The sequence below is a fragment of the Bufo bufo genome, chromosome 6 (genome assembly GCF_905171765.1).
Source record: "Bufo bufo chromosome 6, aBufBuf1.1, whole genome shotgun sequence".
In the NCBI taxonomy this organism is placed as follows: domain Eukaryota; kingdom Metazoa; phylum Chordata; class Amphibia; order Anura; family Bufonidae; genus Bufo; species Bufo bufo.
Window position 1 is genome coordinate 433,171,055 of NC_053394.1, and position 21,677 is coordinate 433,192,731.

At 46.4% G+C, this 21,677-nt stretch overlaps 1 protein-coding gene across 1 annotated transcript; it reads left to right on the forward strand.

Moving 5' to 3' along the window:
* The first annotated feature begins 497 nt into the window (after positions 1–497).
* Positions 498–15,304, forward strand: DHRS7C (dehydrogenase/reductase 7C). The gene is made up of 7 exons (XM_040435581.1): positions 498–597; positions 3,248–3,408; positions 3,626–3,738; positions 3,816–4,026; positions 14,461–14,553; positions 14,666–14,821; positions 14,969–15,304. The coding sequence occupies exons 2-7, from the start codon at positions 3,255–3,257 to the stop codon at positions 15,175–15,177; spliced, it is 936 nt and encodes a 311-aa protein (XP_040291515.1). The 5' UTR covers positions 498–597; positions 3,248–3,254; the 3' UTR covers positions 15,178–15,304.
* Positions 15,305–21,677: the final 6,373 nt, after the last annotated feature.

Here is a 21,677-nt window from a genome sequence, read left to right on the forward strand (position 1 = left end):
TGGATCCTCTCCCCACGCTCCCTCCAGTAGCTCTGGGACCACCTTGATGGTCATGTTCTTTCTATGGATCCCCCCCACTCCAGCAGCTGTGGGATGCACTGCAGTCAGCATTGCTCCAGATACCTGTGACAACCTACCAGGACCTTCTGGAGTCGATCCCGGCCGGTCTGGCTGCTGTCCGTGCTGCACACGGTGGTTACTGTGGATATTAGCTGCTGCTCAGAATAATGGGACCGTGTATATTACATGTGTATATTTTAGTACACTGAAGAATCTGTATTTCTCATATATTATAGTGCTCTCTATAATATGAAGTTGATTGTGCCAGTGTCTCCTCCTAATGCAGAGCCGGAAATAATCATGAAGTCTATGGCTGTTCACATAGACCCTGCAGAAAACCATGTGAAACTCGATGCCACCGTGCCAGCCCCCTCTCTGGATTATACCGAGGGGCTTAAATTATCTTGTCCAACTCCTTCACAGCTGACTCCTATTTATATCCACCCTCTGGTCACTGGGCCGGGGACATCCGAGGAGGAGACTCTCAAGGACTGTGTGATCTACTGCAGAGAAGAACCATCTCTGGGGGCATTTACTGTAAGTAACATCCCAGTTTTATTGTAGTGCCTATATTGTATATGTGCTTCATGTAAAGGGCAGATGATCGGTCGCTTACTGAGCCAAGCATGCCTGTGCACGGGGGTCGGGAGGAACAGCTGTCAGACGAACAAGTGCTAATGTATATGGCCAAACAGCCAAATAACTGTACCATACAGTGCCCAGATAAATACCGTAATACAGTACCTGTTTAATAGTGCCGACATATTACTAATATACAATGTGTAGATAATAGAGCCAGCAGTACCCATATATTACCATATAGTAACCCATGACAGTGCCCAAATACCACTGCTATATACACCCTGTACAGAATTATTAGGCAAATGAGTATTTTGACCACATCATCCTCTTTATGCATGTTGTCTTACTCCAAGCTGTATAGGCTCGAAAGCCTACTACCAATTAAGCATATTAGGTGATGTGCATCTCTGTAATGAGAAGGGGTGTGGTCTAATGACATCAACACCCTATATCAGGTGTGCATAATTATTAGGCAACTTCCTTTCCTTTGGCAAAATGGGTCAAAAGAAGGACTTGACAGGCTCAGAAAAGTCAAAAATAGTGAGATATCTTGCAGAGGGATGCAGCACTCTTAAAATTGCAAAGCTTCTGAAGCGTGATCATCGAACAATCAAGCGTTTTATTAAAAATAGTCAACAGGGTCGCAAGAAGCGTGTGGAAAAACCAAGGCACAAAATAACTGCTCATGAACTGAGAAAAGTCAAGCGTGCAGCTGCCAAGATGCCACTTGCCACCAGTTTGGCCATATTTCAGAGCTGCAACATCACTGGAGTGCCCAAAAGCACAAGGTGTGCAATACTCAGAGACATGGCCAAGGTAAGAAAGGCTGAAAGACGACCACCACTGAACAAGACACACAAGCTGAAACGTCAAGACTGGGCCAAGAAATATCTCAAGACTGATTTTTCTAAGGTTTAATGGACTGGTGAAATGAGAGTGAGTCTTGATGGGCCAGATGGATGGGCCCGTGGCTGGATTGGTAAAGGGCAGAGAGCTCCAGTCCGACTCAGACGCCAGCAAGGTGGAGGTGGAGTACTGGTTTGGGCTGGTATCATCAAAGATGAGCTTGTGGGGCCTTTTCGGGTTGAGGATGGAGTCAAGCTCAACTCCCAGTCCTACTGCCAGTTTCTGGAAGACACCTTCTTCAAGCAGTGGTACAGGAAGAAGTCTGCATCCTTCAAGAAAAACATGATTTTCATGCAGGACAATGCTCCATCACACGCGTCCAAGTACTCCACAGCGTGGCTGGCAAGAAAGGGTATAAAAGAAGAAAATCTAATGACATGGCCTCCTTGTTCACCTGATCTGAACCCCATTGAGAACCTGTGGTCCATCATCAAATGTGAGATTTACAAGGAGGGAAAACAGTACACCTCTCTGAACAGTGTCTGGGAGGCTGTGGTTGCTGCTGCACGCAATGTTGATGGTGAACAGATCAAAACTCTGACAGAATCCATGGATGGCAGGCTTTTGAGTGTCCTTGCAAAGAAAGGTGGCTATATTGGTCACTGATTTGTTTTTGTTTTGTTTTTGAATGTCAGAAATGTATATTTGTGAATGTTGAGATGTTATATTGGTTTCACTGGTAAAAAATAAATAATTGAAATGGGTATATATTTGTTTTTTGTTAAGTTGCCTAATAATTATGCACAGTAATAGTCACCTGCACACACAGATATCCCCCTAAAATAGCTAAAACTAAAAACAAACTAAAAACTACTTCCAAAAATATTCAGCTTTGATATTAATGAGTTTTTTGGGTTCATTGAGAACATGGTTGTTGCTCAATAATAAAATTAATCCTCAAAAATACAACTTGCCTAATAATTCTGCACTCCCTGTAGTGCCTAAATAGTACTGAGCCAATGTCATGACATAACTGATGTATGTGCGGAGATTCTGGTTTGTACAAAGTGGCCATAGAAGCGAGAGCAGAGGTAAGTTACATCACAGTAAGGATGCAGTGATGTCATCAGTTTGGGTGGAGCTATCTAAATATAGACTCTAATAGTTGACTTGGATATTATGTTTGTAGTGCGCTGTCATCCTCAGGACATGTGCTTTTATATGTTGGGTTGTGTTTTATATGTGTTTAGTATTTTTATTCGAGTTTGATTTTTTTGTGGAAAATAACGCTGCACATCGGGGTTGATTGTGTATGATGGAGTCAAAGTGAATTGCAGCCATCATGCATTGTAAAGCTGACAAAAAGGAAAAAAAATTTGCTTGATGATCTGCAAAAAGATGTCCAAAATATGCAAAAATAAATACTGAATATTTTCTAAAAATGTGCAAATGAAAAAAATCATATAGGAGTCAACCTTGTCTGAATATGCATCTGTAATTACCTAACATATCTCCCCCTACTGACCATGGGGGAAAAAACATGGCGATGAGGTTGATGAAATTGACCTGCTGTTTCTTAAAAACTGTGCAGTATTTTACGTGGTGCTCATAATCACTTGGCGGTCACGTCTGTGCTCAGTTATTTATTATTTTACACATCTATGGGGTGTGTAGCACAGTACGGTGGCCAATCATTAAGTGGTTAAAAACATTTTGTTTTTGAAATTTTTTAATCCTGAATTTCTGCTTTCAATTTTAGGTTAAAAATGGGATTCATTACTTTTCTTATTTTACCGCTGCTTATCCTTGGGATAAGCGGCATCATTTACATCTATCGAGAAGTTGTACGACTGATGTCCAGATCAGCAGTGAAGAACAAAGTCATTGTGATTACCGATGCGGTTTCGGGACTGGGTAAAGGTGAGATGCTCTGGTCCATGCCGGGTGTGCCGTGGTCTGAGGTTTCAATTTCATGAATTTCACCACCGATGACTGATCAACCGGGGCTCAAACACCCCTCTCGAAAAAGTTCAATGAATGCAGGGTCCGTGCACATGGCACTGTGGGACAGAGGAGGGGGGGAAACCATTTTAACACCCACTTGAGGTGAGTTTTTGAATATTTTTACCTTTTTCAGAATGTTCCAGAGTCTTCCACTCGGCGGGAGCTCGTCTGGTTCTCTGTGGAAAAACGTGGGAGAAACTGGAAGCTCTACACGATGCCCTGATAAGCGTCGCCGACCCCAGCGTGGTACGTGGTTATCTAACCCAGCAGTGTGGAGGCCACAAGGTATAGATATTAACTACGTTTGTTTTTGTCCCCCCCAGACTTTTACCCCCAAGCTGGTTCTCCTGGACATAAGTGACGTCAACAACATTGAAGCCACTGGTAAAGAAATCCAGGAATGCTACGGCTGCGTGGACGTGTTAATTAACAACAACAGCATGAAGATAAAGGGGCCGGCGCACAGCGTCACCCTGGAGCTGGACAAGAAGATCATGGATGCCAATTATTTTGGCCCCATTACCTTAATTAAAAGTAAGTGAACCACTAACAGTAATGGTCACAGAATCTCTAAAACTATGGAATTTTTTTCCTATTTTTTGTCAAATGAAAATAATATATTATATTACACATAAACATTAACCCTTTAATTTTTTTTCCTTTTTTTGTGATTTGATGGTCCTTTTTTTTATTACTTGCGGTACCGGAATAATTTTCTTTTCTTTTTTAGTTTTATTAGAAGTCATTTGTATGAAAATGTAAAAAAATGTTTTACATTTATAGTTCTTATAGTTACCTGTTTTGATATGTGATATGCAGATATCTCAGATGACGGGGCGGCTGTTGTGCCGTTTTGCATTGGCGGGAGTGGGTGGAGTTTTTTTTTTATCATTTGCGTTTCATTTTGCAATTTTTTTTACTTATTTTTATATGTATTTTTGGTACAGGATATGGCCTCCATGAGGTCAGTATAGTCCACTGGGGACATTCACACTTGATCATTTCTTTTTGTAAATTTTTTGACATCCATAGGAGCCTAAGTTAGAGATGAAAACAGCCCCTATTAGTGACATTAGTCGCAGGCAGAGCTCTTCTGGATCTGCTAAGACCCAGCAGCTCTGCTATCATGTGATCCCCAAGCCCAATAGAGGCAGGAGAATTGGCTCTCCCTGTGTGCTGTGTAAGCTGCAATAGAGAAGACAGAAACAGCAGTCGGGGTCCTAACACGTTTCTTCTAGATTCCAGGAGGTGGAGCTTTAAACCTGTGCAGTACATTTAAAATGGCGTGGGTTTAAAGCTCAGGACCATGTGATGTACACATATGGCGCATGGTCATTCATAGGTTAAATGGAACACACTACGGGATGAAAGGGCAGGAGAAAGTTTTCTTTTTTTTTCTTTTTTTAAACATAATTTTTATTGAAATATCAATTTCAAGTATACAGAAATAAAGGCATTAGTAAGTAGTAACGACATGGTATAATTTTCAAATTTTAGACATTTGAAAAACTTGTAAAAAGTAAAAGAAAAGTACCTGTCAAAAAACAAATAGGGTTGGATGCGTCAGTTATGGATGAGTTGCAATTGTAGTACATGTTCTGCCTCTCCAATCTAAGCATTAAAAGTGTGATCTCTGTAACTTACAGTTGTGATGAGATAGCAGTAACCATCAATCTTAGTTGAATCGGCTGACAGTGACTCGATCCAAACGGCACCTTGTAGATCGTGAAAAAGTTTATTCCAAACTGTGCAGATCATACACCGATGAACAAATGGATAGATCAGAAAATCATGGTGTGAGCAGCTAACAGAATACATGTGGCTGAGATGAAGGGTGAAGCCAGAATGAAAAAGAGAGGAGGAGACAATAGAGAGAGGAGGAACTAGGGGAAGAGAGAAGGGACACACAGGATAAAAAGGCAAACCATGCATGTGTAACATAACAGTACACATTATTCATTTTGTCAGTTCAGTATAAGAGGCAACCTCGTTAATCCTATCCATACACAGTTCTGTCTAGGAGAGAGGGTTTATGTATATGGTAATTCAGTATCTCGGTTTTTAAAATGCTGATGCTAACCAAACATCCCACCTAAGAAAATACTTGAGAATGGAATTAAAAGCTGAGGCAGACATCTTCTCGTACCAACATTGTTCATTCACTGAGTGTATAATACTGGATATATGTATAGGTATATTATGTTTCCAATGAGTTGCTATCGAGTTTCTGACTGCTATGCACACATGGGAGACTATAGTGGTATGCAGGAACGAGAACCTGTCGATTCCCAGAGAGCTGGGTCCAGTTCAATAGGGAACTGACATATTTGGTTAATAGCAAAAATGCTTGGTTCCAAATTCCGCTCAACTGTATACATTCCCACCACATGTGCATATATGTGCCTTCAGATCTATCACATCTCCAGCACATGTTAGATGTACCTGGAAATATTTGTGAGAGACGGATTGGAGTGAAATACCACCTGTAGAAAATCTTCCGGTGTGTCTCGAAGTGAGTGGTGCATTTGGGGACTGGTCCTCTGAAAGTCTCTGAGATCTTGGTGCCAGTGGTTTTGAATATGTATTGTCCCTTCTCCTGTTCCTGTCAGCAAATTTCTGTAGCAGAAGGAGATATTATGCGAGTTAGGATTAGGATTAGACAACCACCGTGGTAATATGGAAAATGGGGGTTTGTCAGGGGTGGATTTTGTCTTCCTTTTAACCATATGTCTAAGTTGTAAGTATGTAAAATAATCTGGACCTGATAAGTCATAGTTACGGCCACATCTCGCCGGCGAATGCAGGGGCCGCGCATGCGCAGATGATTCACAGCGATCCAGTGGCTGGCCTCTTCTTTCATTCATGAACGGTCACGGCGCCGGGCGGCCGCGCATGCGTGGATCTTTGTGCCACGTCAGGCTACTTCTCAGTGGCTTCATCTGCAGGAGCAGAGGACAGGAGGCAGGATGGGGTCAGGCTCTGGACAGCAGCATGCCTGATCCGGGGGGCTCCAGCAATGGAGCTGTGGGGGATTTTTGGCGGCTCCCTTCTGGTTGTGTTCATAGTGGCTGCTGCATTATTGAATAGAGGGACACAGAGGGGATGACATTGAATGGAGGGACACAGAGGGGATGACATAGAATGGAGGGACACAGAGGGGATGACATTGAATGGAGGGACACAGAGGGGATGACATTGAATGGAGGGACACAGAGGGGATGACATTGAATGGAGGGACACAGAGGGGATGACATAGAATGGAGGGACACAGAGGGGGTGACATTGAATGGAGGGACACAGAGGGGAGGACATTGAATGGAGGGACACAGAGGGGATGACATTGAATGGAGGGACACAGAGGGGTGACATTGAATGGAGGGACACAGAGGGGAGGACATTGAATGGAGGGACACAGAGGGGATGACATTGAATGGAGGGACACAGAGGGGTGACATTGAATGGAGGGACACAGAGGGGATGACATTGAATGGAGGGACACAGAGGGGGTGACATTGAATGGAGGGACACAGAGGGGATGACATTGAATGGAGGGACACAGAGGGGTGACATTGAATGGAGGGAAACAGAGGGGTGACATTGAATGGAGGGACACAGAGGGGTGACATTGAATGGAGGGACACAGAGGGGTGACATTAAATGGAGGGACACAGAGGGGTGACATTGAATGGAGGGACACAGAGGGGGTGACATTGAATGGAGGGACACAGAGGGGTGACATTGAATGGAGGGACACAGAGGGGTGACATTGTATGGAGGGAAACAGAGGGGATGACATTAAATGGAGGGACACAGAGGGGATGACATTGAATGGAGGGACACAGAGAGGTGACATTGAATGGAGGGACACAGGGGACGCCATTATGGAGTGAAGGGACACAGAGGGGAGGACATTCCATAATAGAGTCCCCCTTGTGTCTCTCCATTCCATAATGGTGTCCCCTCTGTGTCCCTCCATTCCATAATGGCGTCCCCTCTGTGTCCCTCCATTCTATAATGGCGTCCCCCCTGTGTCCCTCCGTTTCATAATGGCGTCCCCTCTGTGTCCCTCCATTCTATAATGGCGTCCCCTGTGTCCCTCCATTCCATAATGGTGTCCCCTCTGTGTCCCTCCATTCCATAATAGAGTCCCCTCTGTGTCCTTCCATTCCATAACGGCGTCCCCCCTGTGTCCCTCCATTCCATAATGGCGTCCCCCCTGTGTCCCTCCATTCCATAATGGCATCCCCCTTGTGTCCCTCCATTCCATAATGGCGTCCCCTGTGTCCCTCCATTCCATAATGGCGTCCCCTGTGTCCCTCCATTCTATAATGGCATCCCCTCTGTGTCCCTCCATTCTATAATGGCGTCCCCTGTGTCACTCCATTCCATAATGGTGTCCCCTCTGTGTCCCTCCATTCTATAATGGCGTCCCCTGTGTCCCTCCATTCCATAATGGTGTCCCCTCTGTGTCCCTCCATTCCATAATGGCGTCCCCTGTGTCCCTCCATCCTACAATGGCGTCCTCCCTGTGTCCCCCCATTCCATAATAGAGTCCCCTCTGTGTCCCTCCATTCCATAACGGCGTCCCCTCTGTGTCCCTCCATTCTATAATGGCATCCCCCCTGTGTCCCTCCATTCCATAATGGTGTCCCCTCTGTGTCCCTCCATTCCATAATGGTGTCCCCCTTGTGTCCCTCCAATCCATAATGGTGTCCGCTCTGTGTCCCTCCATTCCATAATGGTGTCCCCTCTGTGTCCCTCCATTCCATAACGGCGTCCCCTCTGTGTCCCTCCATTCCATAACGGCGTCCCCTCTGTGTCCCTCCATTCCATAACGTCCCCCCCCCTGTGTCCCTCCATTCCATAATGGCGTCCCCCCTGTGTCCCTCCATTCCATAATGGTGTCCCCTCTGTGTCCCTCCATTCCATAATGGCGTCCCCCTTGTGTCCCTCCATTCCATAATGGCGTCCCCTGTGTCCCTCCATTCTATAATGGCATCCCCCCTGTGTCCCTCCATTCTATAATGGCGTCCCCTGTGTCCCTCCATTCTATAATGGTGTCCCCTCTGTGTCCCTCCATTCCATAATGGTGTCCCCTCTGTGTCCCTCCATTCTATAATGGCGTCCCCTGTGTCACTCCATTCCATAATGGTGTCCCCTTTGTGTCCCTCCATTCTATAATGGCGTCCCCTGTGTCCCTCCATTCCATAATGGTGTCCCCTCTGTGTCCCTCCATTCCATAATGGCGTCCCCCTTGTGTCCCTCCATTCCATAATGGTGTCCCCTCTGTGTCCCTCCATTCCATAATGGTGTCCCCTCTGTGTCCCTCCATTCCATAATGGTGTCCCCCTTGTGTCCCTCCATTCCATAATGGCGTCCCCTGTGTCCCTCCATTCCATAATGGCGTCCCCTCTGTGTCTCTCCATTCCATAATGGCGTCCCCTGTGTCCCTCCATTCCATAATGGTGTCCCCTCTGTGTCCCTCCATTCCATAATGGTGTCCCCTCTGTGTCCCTCCATTCCATAATGGTGTCCCCTCTGTGTCCCTCCATTCCATAATGGTGTCCCCCTTGTGTCCCTCCATTCCATAATGGCGTCCCCTGTGTCCCTCCATTCCATAATGGCGTCCCCTGTGTCCCTCCATTCCATAACGGCGTCCCCTCTGTGTCTCTCCATTCCATAATGGTGTCCCCTCTGTGTCCCTCCATTCCATAATGGTGTCCCCTCTGTGTCCCTCCATTCCATAATGGTGTCCCCTCTGTGTCCCTCCATTCCATAATGGCGTCCCCCTTGTGTCCCTCCATTCCATAATGGTGTCCCCTCTGTGTCCCTCCATTCCATAATGGTGTCCCCTCTGTGTCCCTCCATTCCATAATGGTGTCCCCCTTGTGTCCCTCCATTCCATAATGGCGTCCCCTGTGTCCCTCCATTCCATAATGGCGTCCCCTCTGTGTCCCTCCATTCCATAATGGTGTCCCCTCTGTGTCCCTCCATTCCATAATGGTGTCCCCTCTGTGTCCCTCCATTCCATAATGGTGTCCCCTCTGTGTCCCTCCATTCCATAATGGTGTCCCCCTTGTGTCCCTCCATTCCATAAGGGCGTCCCCTGTGTCCCTCCATTCTATAATGGCGTCCCCTGTGTCTCTCCATTCCATAACGGCGTCCCCTCTGTGTCCCTCCATTCCATAATGGCATCCCCCCTGTGTCCCTCCATTCCATAATGGTGTCCCCTCTGTGTCCCTCCATTCCATAATGGTGTCCCCCTTGTGTCCCTCCATTCCATAATGGCGTCCGCTCTGTGTCCCTCCATTCCATAATGGTGTCCCCTCTGTGTCCCTCCATTCCATAACGGCGTCCCCTCTGTGTCCCTCCATTCCATAACGGCGTCCCCTCTGTGTCCCTCCATTCCATAACGTCGTCCCCCCTGTGTCCCTCCATTCCATAATGGCGTCCCCCCTGTGTCCCTCCATTCCATAATGGTGTCCCCTCTGTGTCCCTCCATTCCATAATGGCGTCCCCCTTGTGTCCCTCCATTCCATAATGGCGTCCCCTGTGTCCCTCCATTCTATAATGGCATCCCCCCTGTGTCCCTCCATTCTATAATGGCGTCCCCTGTGTCCCTCCATTCTATAATGGTGTCCCCTCTGTGTCCCTCCATTCCATAATGGTGTCCCCTCTGTGTCCCTCCATTCTATAATGGCGTCCCCTGTGTCACTCCATTCCATAATGGTGTCCCCTTTGTGTCCCTCCATTCTATAATGGCGTCCCCTGTGTCCCTCCATTCCATAATGGTGTCCCCTCTGTGTCCCTCCATTCCATAATGGCGTCCCCCTTGTGTCCCTCCATTCCATAATGGTGTCCCCTCTGTGTCCCTCCATTCCATAATGGTGTCCCCTCTGTGTCCCTCCATTCCATAATGGTGTCCCCCTTGTGTCCCTCCATTCCATAATGGCGTCCCCTGTGTCCCTCCATTCCATAATGGCGTCCCCTCTGTGTCTCTCCATTCCATAATGGCGTCCCCTGTGTCCCTCCATTCCATAATGGTGTCCCCTCTGTGTCCCTCCATTCCATAATGGTGTCCCCTCTGTGTCCCTCCATTCCATAATGGTGTCCCCTCTGTGTCCCTCCATTCCATAATGGTGTCCCCCTTGTGTCCCTCCATTCCATAATGGCGTCCCCTGTGTCCCTCCATTCCATAATGGCGTCCCCTGTGTCCCTCCATTCCATAACGGCGTCCCCTCTGTGTCTCTCCATTCCATAATGTTGTCCCCTCTGTGTCCCTCCATTCCATAATGGTGTCCCCTCTGTGTCCCTCCATTCCATAATGGTGTCCCCTCTGTGTCCCTCCATTCCATAATGGCGTCCCCCTTGTGTCCCTCCATTCCATAATGGTGTCCCCTCTGTGTCCCTCCATTCCATAATGGTGTCCCCTCTGTGTCCCTCCATTCCATAATGGTGTCCCCCTTGTGTCCCTCCATTCCATAATGGCGTCCCCTGTGTCCCTCCATTCCATAATGGCGTCCCCTCTGTGTCTCTCCATTCCATAATGGCGTCCCCTCTGTGTCTCTCCATTCCATAATGGTGTCCCCTCTGTGTCCCTCCATTCCATAATGGTGTCCCCTCTGTGTCCCTCCATTCCATAATGGTGTCCCCCTTGTGTCCCTCCATTCCATAAGGGCGTCCCCTGTGTCCCTCCATTCTATAATGGCGTCCCCTGTGTCTCTCCATTCCATAACGGCGTCCCCTCTGTGTCTCTCCATTCCATAATGGTGTCCCCCCTGTGTCCCTTTATTCCATAATGTCCTCCCCTCTGTGTCTTTGTACTTCCATTCCATAACGTCTTCCCCCTATGTTGCTCCATTCCATAATGGAGTTCATCCTGAATTCCTTTATTGTCCTATATTGTAATATCGTTGGTGGATTTGGTGGTGAAATTATTCAAATAAAAATGATACTCACCTGTTTTGAAGTTGTCCTGGTCCTCCGATACTTCTCCGGCACGTCCTCTCTCTCCACTTCTGTCTCCAAAGTCTTGGGGCGGCCGCACATGCGCTGATCTTTATATATGCTGATCTTAAGATACAGCTCTGCTACATCTGTCTCCCCTCCCCCATTAGCACTCTGGCTGAACCGCTTCTTATACAGCTCTGCTACATCTGTCTTCCTCTACACTACATTTCATTCTTGGTGTCTAGTTCATGGAACTCAGTGTCCCTCCATTCCATATTGGCGTCCCCTGTGTCCCTCCACAGGACATTATGAAGTGTAGAGGAAGGCTTTTCGTCCACAATGCTAGTGGTGGAGGGGGAGACAGATATAGCAGAGCTGTATAAGAAGATGATCAGCCACAGTGCTAGTGGTGGAGGGGGAGACAGATATAGCAGAGCTGTATAAGAAGATGATCAGCCACAGTGCTAGTGGTGGAGGGGGAGACAGATATAGAAGAACTGTATTGGGAGCTTTTCATCCACAATGTTAGTGGTGGAGGGGGAGACAGATGTAGCAGTGCTGTATAAGAAGTTGATCAGCCACAGTGCTATTGGTGGAGACAGATGTAGCAGAGCTGTATTGGAAGCTTTTCATCCACAATGCTAGTGGTGGAGGGGGAGACAGATGTAGCAGAGCTGTATTGAAGATGATCAGCCACAGTGCTAGTGGGGTAGGGAAAGACAGATGTAGGAGAGATGTATAAGAAGTTGATCAGCCACAGTGCTATTGGTGGAGAAAGATGTAGCAGAGCTGTATTGGAAGCTTTTCATCCACAATGCTAGTGGTGGAGGGGGAGACAGATGTAGGAGAGATGTATAAGAAGCTGATCAGTCACAGTGCTGGAGGGGACAGGTGAAGACAGATGTAGCAGAGCTTCTAAGGTGTATTCACAACTGTAGTAGAGCTGTATATGCATCTATACAGATACATGGTCTAATGCAGGGGTCAGCAACATCCGGCACTCCAGCTGTGGTGAAATTACAACTCCCAGCATGCACACTTGTTTGGCTGTGATCAGAACTCCCAAAGAAGTGAATGGAGCATGCTGGGAGTTGTAGTTTCACAACAGCTGGAGTGCCGGCGGTTGCTGACCGCTGGTCTAATGTTTATACTCAAATGTAGTAGAGCTGTAATGGAAAAAAATCTGCATCTGTGCTGGTTGGTGGGGGATGGTAAAATTTTATGGGTGGCAACAGCACTGATTATTTGGCTACTAGCTAGCATGATTTTTGGATTATGTATATTAGTGAATTATTGTTTGGCTGCTCAGAATGGCTTTGGAAAAGAAAATACAGGTTTTGTGTGTAAAACTGTATTAGAATGCAGGACGGCAGTATGTTTCTGTCTACTTAGCTCAAGAAGAGCTCTCTGAGTGATGATTCAGCAGCAGGGTCCTCACAGACACTGCAGGCTGCCAGACTGATGACTCATACTATTCACATGAATGAGCAGGCAAGGACTGAGTTCTCAGTGTGATGTCATAAGGAGGCGTGGCCGGCCTTCACTCAAACTGCCTAAGCCCGCCCAGCGTTAGAAGCAGGAAACCAGAAAGTAGCACATCTGGCTTGAGGTGAGGTTGAAATAGCAAGATGAAAAAAAACCTTTAATATCATGGCAAGTGGGGATAAGAGGAACACCAAGTAAACAAACAGCAACAGGTAAACAGACAAGGCCCCAAAGCTAGGGAGGAGGGAATGGTAACCTCCTAACAATCCCTGAGCTTCTCCCTGACTGCTGACAGTATAAGCAAGTCCTGATGGTGAACGAACTCATACGCTGGAACCTAAGCCCTGCTGACGCTGTACCAAGCCCTAACCTAGGGAGCGGGGAATAAGACAGCCGGTACCTTCCACCATGAAGGGACCAGCATCTCCCTGAGACCTAGAAGCAACTCACACACAAAGGAGAAAACAGGAGGACTTAGCTTGAGATGAGCGGGAAGTAGAGGAACCACAAACAACCAGTATAGAACCCCAGAAGGAAAATATCAACCGCAAAGTCAGCAGTAAGAGGCGGACTTAAATGGAGCCTCTTAAACAGCTAACGAGCAGAACCTGTGGAGAGGTGGGATCCTGCCCACAACAACAAACAGAAAGGAAACCCAGAAAGATCTGTCAGATAGACTCACGTGCTGCAAGTCTATCCGATCTTCTCAGATCCCTCACAGGGCAGGCAGCAACACTTAAGCGTCATAGTGTCTGAGTGGATATATGCTTATGGCCGGATTTTTGAGCAGTGGTTTGGATGTACGGAAAAGGATATGATTAACCCCTGCTGAATAATTGCGTGTCTTGTCAACAGCATCTGAGGCACATTAAACACCTACAAAACAGGTCAACTTACAAAAAAAAAACTGTGTAGGAATCTAGTCGCTTCTAGACAGTCGTCAATCCTTGTCACAGTTATCATGAGTAGGCTTGAGAAAAATCCAGTGGTGGGGGGGAGGAAGAATAGAGTGACAGTCCCGTATGTCTAGAGGTAAAGTAGACCTCAGAACAGTCAGAGGACCAATAAACAGTGAGACCGAGGGTTTCAGAGTAGTTAGCTCCGGCTAACCAACAACCACAACTGAAAAGTTCTCATGGTGAGATAAGACGGGTTGGCAAGTAAACAAGTGACCCTGAGCGTTGGAGAGTGTGAAAGTACCTTTCACATACGATAATTGTCCGTCTTTATCTTGAGGCTTTCACCACGGTCCATTCCTGCATCAAGGTTGGTGGCTTCTGCTTGCCAGGAGAGTTGTCTCCCTCTTGGGGTTCAGTTCTAACTGAAAGAAAGCACTCAATGCCAATTAGCAGCTGAAAAAGTAAACTGAATTTTAGACGGACTCCTGAGACTCAAATGCATGGTCCTTGAATATTGGGAACCATTGTCACATGAACCCACACAACTCATTACTGTAACCTGGACTGGATAGGGGAAGCTGATTTTTGAGGTTTTTCTTCCACTAATAATTCTGACAGTCACTTTCCCCCGCAGCTATTCTTCCTCATATGATTTCTCGAAGGACGGGACAGATTGTTCTAGTGAACAACATACAGGGAAAACTGGGCGTTCCCTTTCGTGCGGCCTGTGAGTATTGAGTGATGGTGGCCGGGTTAGAAAGACTCGGTAGTGACTGCTGAAATTCGGATGAATATGTTTTAGTATGATCAGCTTGCTAAAATGCTTTTTATGTGTCCAGATGCCGCATCGAAACACGCCATTCAGGGATTCTTCGACTGCCTGAGAGCCGAGGTGGAGGAGTTTGATGTGTTTGTCAGCACCGTCAGCCCTACCTTCATCCGGTCATATCACGTCCAGCCAGCCTCCGGGAACTGGGAAGCTTCCATCTGGAAATGTAAGGTCATGGGCTGGGAGGGAGGAGTCATTTCAGGGGGAGGGGCTGTGACAACCTCTTAATTATTAAAATAAAAAGAGATGGCTATTATCACCAATGGTGGATGAATTTTTATATATATTTTTTTTCCGTTTTGTTCTATTATAGTCTTTTTCAGAAAGCTGTCTTATGGCGTCCACCCAGTGGAGGTGGCTGAAGAGGTTCTGCGCACGGTCAGCAGGAGGAAACAAGAAGTTTTCATGGCGAACCCCGTCCCCAAGGCCGCACTTTATGTCAGGACCTTCCTCCCAGAACTTTTCTTTGCTGTGGTGGCCACAGGGGTGAAGGAAAAGCATTTTGTGGAAGAGGAAAAGTAAATCTAATGCTGATTATAGGGAATTGCGCCTTATAATTCTCACATCGACATCTGAGGATTCAAAATGATGAATATCAATAAGAACCTGCCTTAAAATGAATTCAGTGCTGATTACATACATAATCTGGCTTTATGGCGGACACTTTGTTTTTCTGATACACAGCTCCATATCCCTGCATAGCCACACTTACATGATGAAGTTCTGCTGCCTGGAGTCATCACTAGGGGGAGCTCACCGCATACATATACACTGAACAGACCTATGTGCATTTCAGGGGTTATCCAGGTAAATATAATGATGGGACCTATCCTATGACCAGCTGTTACAGGGAGCCTCCGTGCTCTGGTGAGCGCAGCTAGCATCCTGGTATCTTTCCAAGCACAGCGCTGTGCATTGTATTGCAGCTCAGCCCCACTGACTTCAATAGGGATGAGTTGCAACTAGGCCATGTGACTGATGTACGGTGATGCGAAGCACCAGTCTCTTCTAACAGCTGATCGGTTGGGGTCCTGCGTGTTATCCAGACTATAGGTCATCAATATAAATTACCAGATAACCCATTTAAGCTCCTAAACTCCTCTAGTGGTGGCTGTCTATATCTGTGTGCATTAAGCTCCTGAGCTCCCTCTGGTGGTGGCTGTATATATCTGTATGCAGTAAGGTACTGAGCTCCCTCTAGTGGTGGCTGTTTATATCTGTATGCATTAAGCTTCTGAGCTCCTCTAGTGGTGGCTGTATAGATATGTAGGCAGTAATCTCCCAAGCTCCCTCTAGTGCATTAAGGTGCCGAGCTCCCTCTAATGGTGGCTGTATATACCAGTATGCAGTAAGCTCTCGAGCTCCCTCTAATGGTGGCTGTATAAATCTGTATGCACTAAGTTCCTGAGCTCCTCTAGTGGTTGCCGCATATATCAGTATGCATTAATGTCCGAAGCTCCCTCTAGTGGTAGCTGTATATATCTGTGTGCACTAAGCTCCTGAATACCTCTAGTGGTGGCTGCATATATCTGTATGCATTAAGGTCCCGAGCTCCCTCTAGTGGCGGCTGCATATATCTGGATTTATAAAGGTCCTGAGCTCCCTCTAGTTGTGGCTGCATACATCTGTATGCATTAAGGTCCCAAGCTCTCTCTAGTGATGGCTGTATATATCTGTGTGCGCTAAGCTCCTGAGCTCCTCTAGTGGCAGCTGCATATATCTGTATGCAGTAAGCTCCTGAGCTCCTCTAGTGGTGACTGCATATATCTGTATGCAGTAAGCTCCTGAGCTCCTCTAGTGGTGACTGCATATATCTGTATGCAGTAAGCTCATGAGCTCCCTCTAGTGGTGGCTGTATATATCTGTATGTAGTAATCTCCTGAGCTCCCTCTAGTGGTGGCTGTATATATCTGTATGCTGCAAGCTCCTGAGCTCCCTATAGTGGTGGGTGTATTTATCTGCATGCAGTAAGCTCCAGAGCTCCTTCTGATGGTGGTATATACAGTATATATATATATATATATATATATATATATATATATACACAGTAAGCTCCTGAGCTCCCTATAGTGGCTGCTGCATATATCTGGATGTATTGAGGTCCTGAGCTCCCTCTAGTGGTGGCTTCATAAAACTGGATATATTAAGGTCCTGGGCTCCCTCTAGTGGTGACTGCATATATCTGTTTGCAGTAAGCTCCTGAGCTCCCTCTATTGGTGGCTGTATGTATCTGCAGTAAGCTCCTGAGCTCTCTAGTGATGGCTGTATATGTCTGTATTCGGTAAGCTCCTGAGCTTCCTCTAGTAGTAGCTGTATATATATGTATGCAGTAATCTTCTGAGCTCTCTAGTGGTGGCTGTAGAAATCTGTATGAAGTAATCTCCTGAGCTCCCTCTAGTGGTGGCTGTATAAATCTGTATGCAGTAAGCTCCTGAGCTCCCTCTAGTGGTAGCTGTATATATATGTATGCAGTAATCTCCTGAGCTCCCTCTAGTGGTATCTGTATATATCTGTATGCAGTAAGCTCTTGAGCTCCCTCTAGTGGTAGCTATATATATATATATATATATATATGTATGCAGTAATCTTCTAAGCTGTCTAGTGATGGCTGTATATATCTGTATGTAGTAATCTCCTGAGCTCCCTCTAGTGGTGGCTGTATATATCTGTATGTAGTAATCTCCTGAGCTCCCTCTAGTGGTGGCTGTATATATCTGTATGCAGTAATCTCCTGAGCTCCCTCTAGTGGTATCTGTATATATCTGTATGCAGTAAGTTCATGAGCTTTCTCTAGTGGTAGCTGTATATATCTGTATGTAGTAATCTCCTGAGGTCCCTCTAGTGATGGCTGTATATATCAGTATGCAGTAAGTTCATGAGCTCCCTCTAGTGATGGCGGTATATGTCTGATTTCAGTAAGCTCATGAGCTCCCTGTAGTGGTGGCTGCATATATCTGTATGCAGTAAGCTCCTGAGCTCCCTCTAGTGGTATCTGTATATATCTGTATGCAGTAAGCTCCCGAGCTCCCTCTAGTGGTAGCTGTATGTATCTGTATGCAGTAAGCTCCTGAGCTCCCTCTAGTGGTAGCTGTATATATCAGTATGCAGTAAGCTCCTGAGCTCCCTCTAGTGATGGCTGTATATGTCTGTATGCAGTGAGTTCCTGAGCTCCCTCTAGTGGCAGCAGCAGGCAGACAGAACTTTATATTTTGGTACTATGCTTATACAGGGGATTTGGAAATCTGTATCAGAAAATTTGAGGTTTAACCTCTTTAAAGGGCCCTGAAGTATATAAAGTTTCCAAATTGTCCTTTCCTTACTGTGGGTTGACGATGACCCATTATGTAAATACTTATCATTCAATATGTTCCCGTTTTGACCCCACTTGGGGATTCAGGAAGGGGGGGGGGGGGGGGGCATTGAATGCTGTTATTTATTAGTATGATGGCGACCACCCAAAATAGAAAGTGAGGTCTATGGTGTCTTTACTTGGTTAATAGAGCATAGGACATGTTTGTACAGAGTTTATGGAATGGTGTGAAACGTGTGGCCGTGCAGTAACACCAGTAAGTCTGGAATTGTTGGATGACTTGTAAGTGCCTGTATATTATCAGTTTTCTCCCAATATAGCGTGCAGTGGCTGGCACCTCCGGATGTTTCTGGCAGTGCTGTAGTGTCATCATATTGGGTGCAGCGCCACCTAGTGGTCTTCACTGAGCAGTGTTGCATCTTTTCAGATGGCAGCAGACGCCTGGTATCTGTTGGTCAGTTTATCTGCATACATATGTCATACGTTTGTAAATGTGAACGGAAACTGACTGACTTGGAGCAGTAAATATGGAATGCCCAGCACAGTCCATTGAGCACCCCTTCCCGTCTGTACCCAATTTCTGCCCAGGGTTTCTCCAAGCTGCCCTCTCGGGCATTGATAGCACATATGTTTTGTTCCTGTGCCTTTTTCCACTTGCCTTGAATATCCTGTGGCCAGAAGCAGCATTGCTACTTCACAATGTTCTCATGTGAGGGAGCTAAAGGAAGTCTGTGTGGCACAGAGAGGCAGTCTGCTGTATGTCGGATTGGCCGGTGTCAGTTCATCTCTAGACATCAAAAGAATTCTGTTTTGCAAAATAAAATCTTTGCAGACATTGTAATCTTCATGATTGAATGGCTGTCCTTGAAGACACAAAAGAAAGAAACAGTATACCAGCCAGTAGTGATGGACGAACATCAAACGTCCGCGAACCGCACGTTCGCGGTGGGCCCCATTCACTTTAATGGCAGGCGAACCTGAAAAACCTTCACATCATATTTGCAGCCACCAAATACTAGAAGTGCACAAATAGTCCAACAACATGGACAGTGACATACTAGAGGGGGATCAATAGAACCCCTTAATCAGTATTTTGTAGAAGCAGGTATATCGCACACCTCAATCAGTATTTTGTGGAAACCGGTATATAGAACCGCTGAATCAATATTTGGTGGAAGCAGGTATATCGCACCCCTCAATAAGTATTTTGTAGAAGCAGGTATATCGCACCCCTCAATCAGTATTTTGTGGAAGCCGGTGTATTGCAGGCCTCAATTACACCCCTCAGTAAGTCACACCTATCGATAGCACACCTATACCAGTCCTTAAAATGACTTTTGTGGCCCTATTAGCTAGCGTTTGGTGTCCCTAACAGCCTGTCCCTGCTCCACAAAGCAACCTCTCCCTACACTGGCAAAACACAGAATGTAAAATGGCGGCCAGATCAGGTTCTGTTATAGGGTAGGGGGGGTGTCCATGTGCTGAAACGTCTCAATTGGCTGTCCTGTCCCACCTGATGGATGTGTCATGGGTCAAAGTTCGGCGCAATGCAAAAGAATATGGCGCCGGCAGACATTGCCATATGTTTGGCGAATGGCGAACTAGCAAAGTTTGCCGTGAAATGACTGCCGGGCGAACCCCTCAATCAGTATTTTGTGGAAGCAGGTATATCGCACCCTTCACCGCAAGGGCATCTCCACCAGCCAGGATAGCTGGTATACTAGCCGGAATGGCACATGGGTTTCTGGTGGGACTTGTGTTGGTATACCAGCTAAGATGTCAGGTGGGTTCACAGCTGCTTCATACTAGCCGGAATGGAAGATGGCTTTGTGGTTGCACTGAGCCGGTATACTAGCTGGAATGGCAGATAGATTTGTTAGGATGTCTGGTGGGTTTGTGGCCCTGCCGAGCCATTGGATGTGCTCCAAGGAGACTAAATCCTGATCTAAGAGTCCATAATGTCAGGAAGGAAACATTATACTGGAGCCTATCATGGGGCCACCAAGTAGAAATCACCACACAGTGGGCCACAGTGGTGTAGCTAGGGAGCACCAACAAGTTATTTTGCCATTTCCAGGAGATTTAGCTAAAGGCTCAGGACAAAGAAAAGCCTAGTTACCACTCTGATGGACAACCTCCTGCCACTGCCCACACTGAGCAGTGTTTCATGTAGAGCTGCCCAAACACAAGACAGAAGTTGGACCTAAAATGGCCAACCGTGATCATTTTATTTGGCCATTACTTGAAAATTTAACGCAAATGATTGTATACGATGGTTGATGATAGACCTGTGTCTGGCAAAAATTTCATTTTTTATTTTGTGTATGGCAGATCGTTTGCCTTTTACTATTTTTTCTCTAAACTGTCTCCCTGATCGGCCAGTTTACTCTACTATCTTACCTGTGGGATCATTCGTACAAACGACCCTATGGATGACCGGTCGGCTGTATTCTTATGGCCGGCCGCCAAGATGTCTGTTCCTGAGCCCTCTCCTACGCTGGATGCAGTAGCTATGATTTACCACACCTTTATGGCACCTCCTGTCATATTTGGAGGGATATAAAAAATAATTTTAAAAGTGAAAAACCCTCCTGCCCCCCAAAAGTGGTCAGTTGTATTTTAGTGTTATGTCCTGGATTTCTTTGAGACTTTTTTCTTGGTTAGTTTTGAGACTTGAACAATGGTGGCTGCCGAACTGAGGGCTGCTTTATCTTCCTGTATCTTCATGGACTTTTACCACAAACCTGTGACACTACCATGTGGAGACAATTTCTGCCAGAACTGTATCACCTAAGCATCTGGCCTTCAGAGAGAGCAGGAATATAAAAGCCCTGGAGTTGTCCGAGAAGACCTGAGCTAATGAACCCTACACCAAATAGTGTATCAGAAGCTGGTGTACGGTCACAGCAAGAGCAAGCAGATACAGGGATCTTCTGTACCTACACGTGACGTGTTACATCCACCATGAGAGCCTTGATTGAACTGAGGCAGTGAGATCTTGTAACACACTTGGCAGGAGGGGTGCTCCTAGCCTTTCTGCTGCCTGAGGTGAAAATTGACACAGCACCCAACTCTTCCAACCCTACTGTTCAAGGCCTACTGTGATACAGTTGAATATAGAAAGATATTCCCTGCCACTGCCCCCACTTGTCTCTAAGTCTTGCCGCATCATTTGGCCTCATTGGTGGTGCAGCCCTGCTTAGCAGGGCCACCAGAAGAGGTCTTCAAGAAGAATAGGGAGAAACGAAAAAATATTCTGGAGAACTGATGTCAAGAAGAAAGACTCCAGACTCTGCAGAACTTCAGGGCAGAGAAGCAGCACACTCAGTGAAGAAAGTCATTGCCCTCACTGTAGACTTTAGAGAAGACCTGGAAGATCTGGAGGTGGAAGTCCTCAATGAGATTTAAAAGCTGGAGGAGCAACAGTCACTCTCCGCCTGTGGTTTTGTTCCTGTAAACCAGTAAAATACCTGTCTAATGTGAACACGGAAGGTGAATATGTCCGCATACTGGAAAACTGTGGACAGAACTACCCAGAAACTCTGAGAGATTTCACTGTAAGCAGGTCTCAGCCCATGAGAGTGCTTCCTCCAGTGAATGGAAAACTGGGTTGTGTCATCCCAGTGTGGACAGGACTGGGGGACTAACCCCTAAGAGCAGTAGCGACGGCCATATTGGATGTCACCCCGTTTTTTTCCAGCCGAATAGGTAG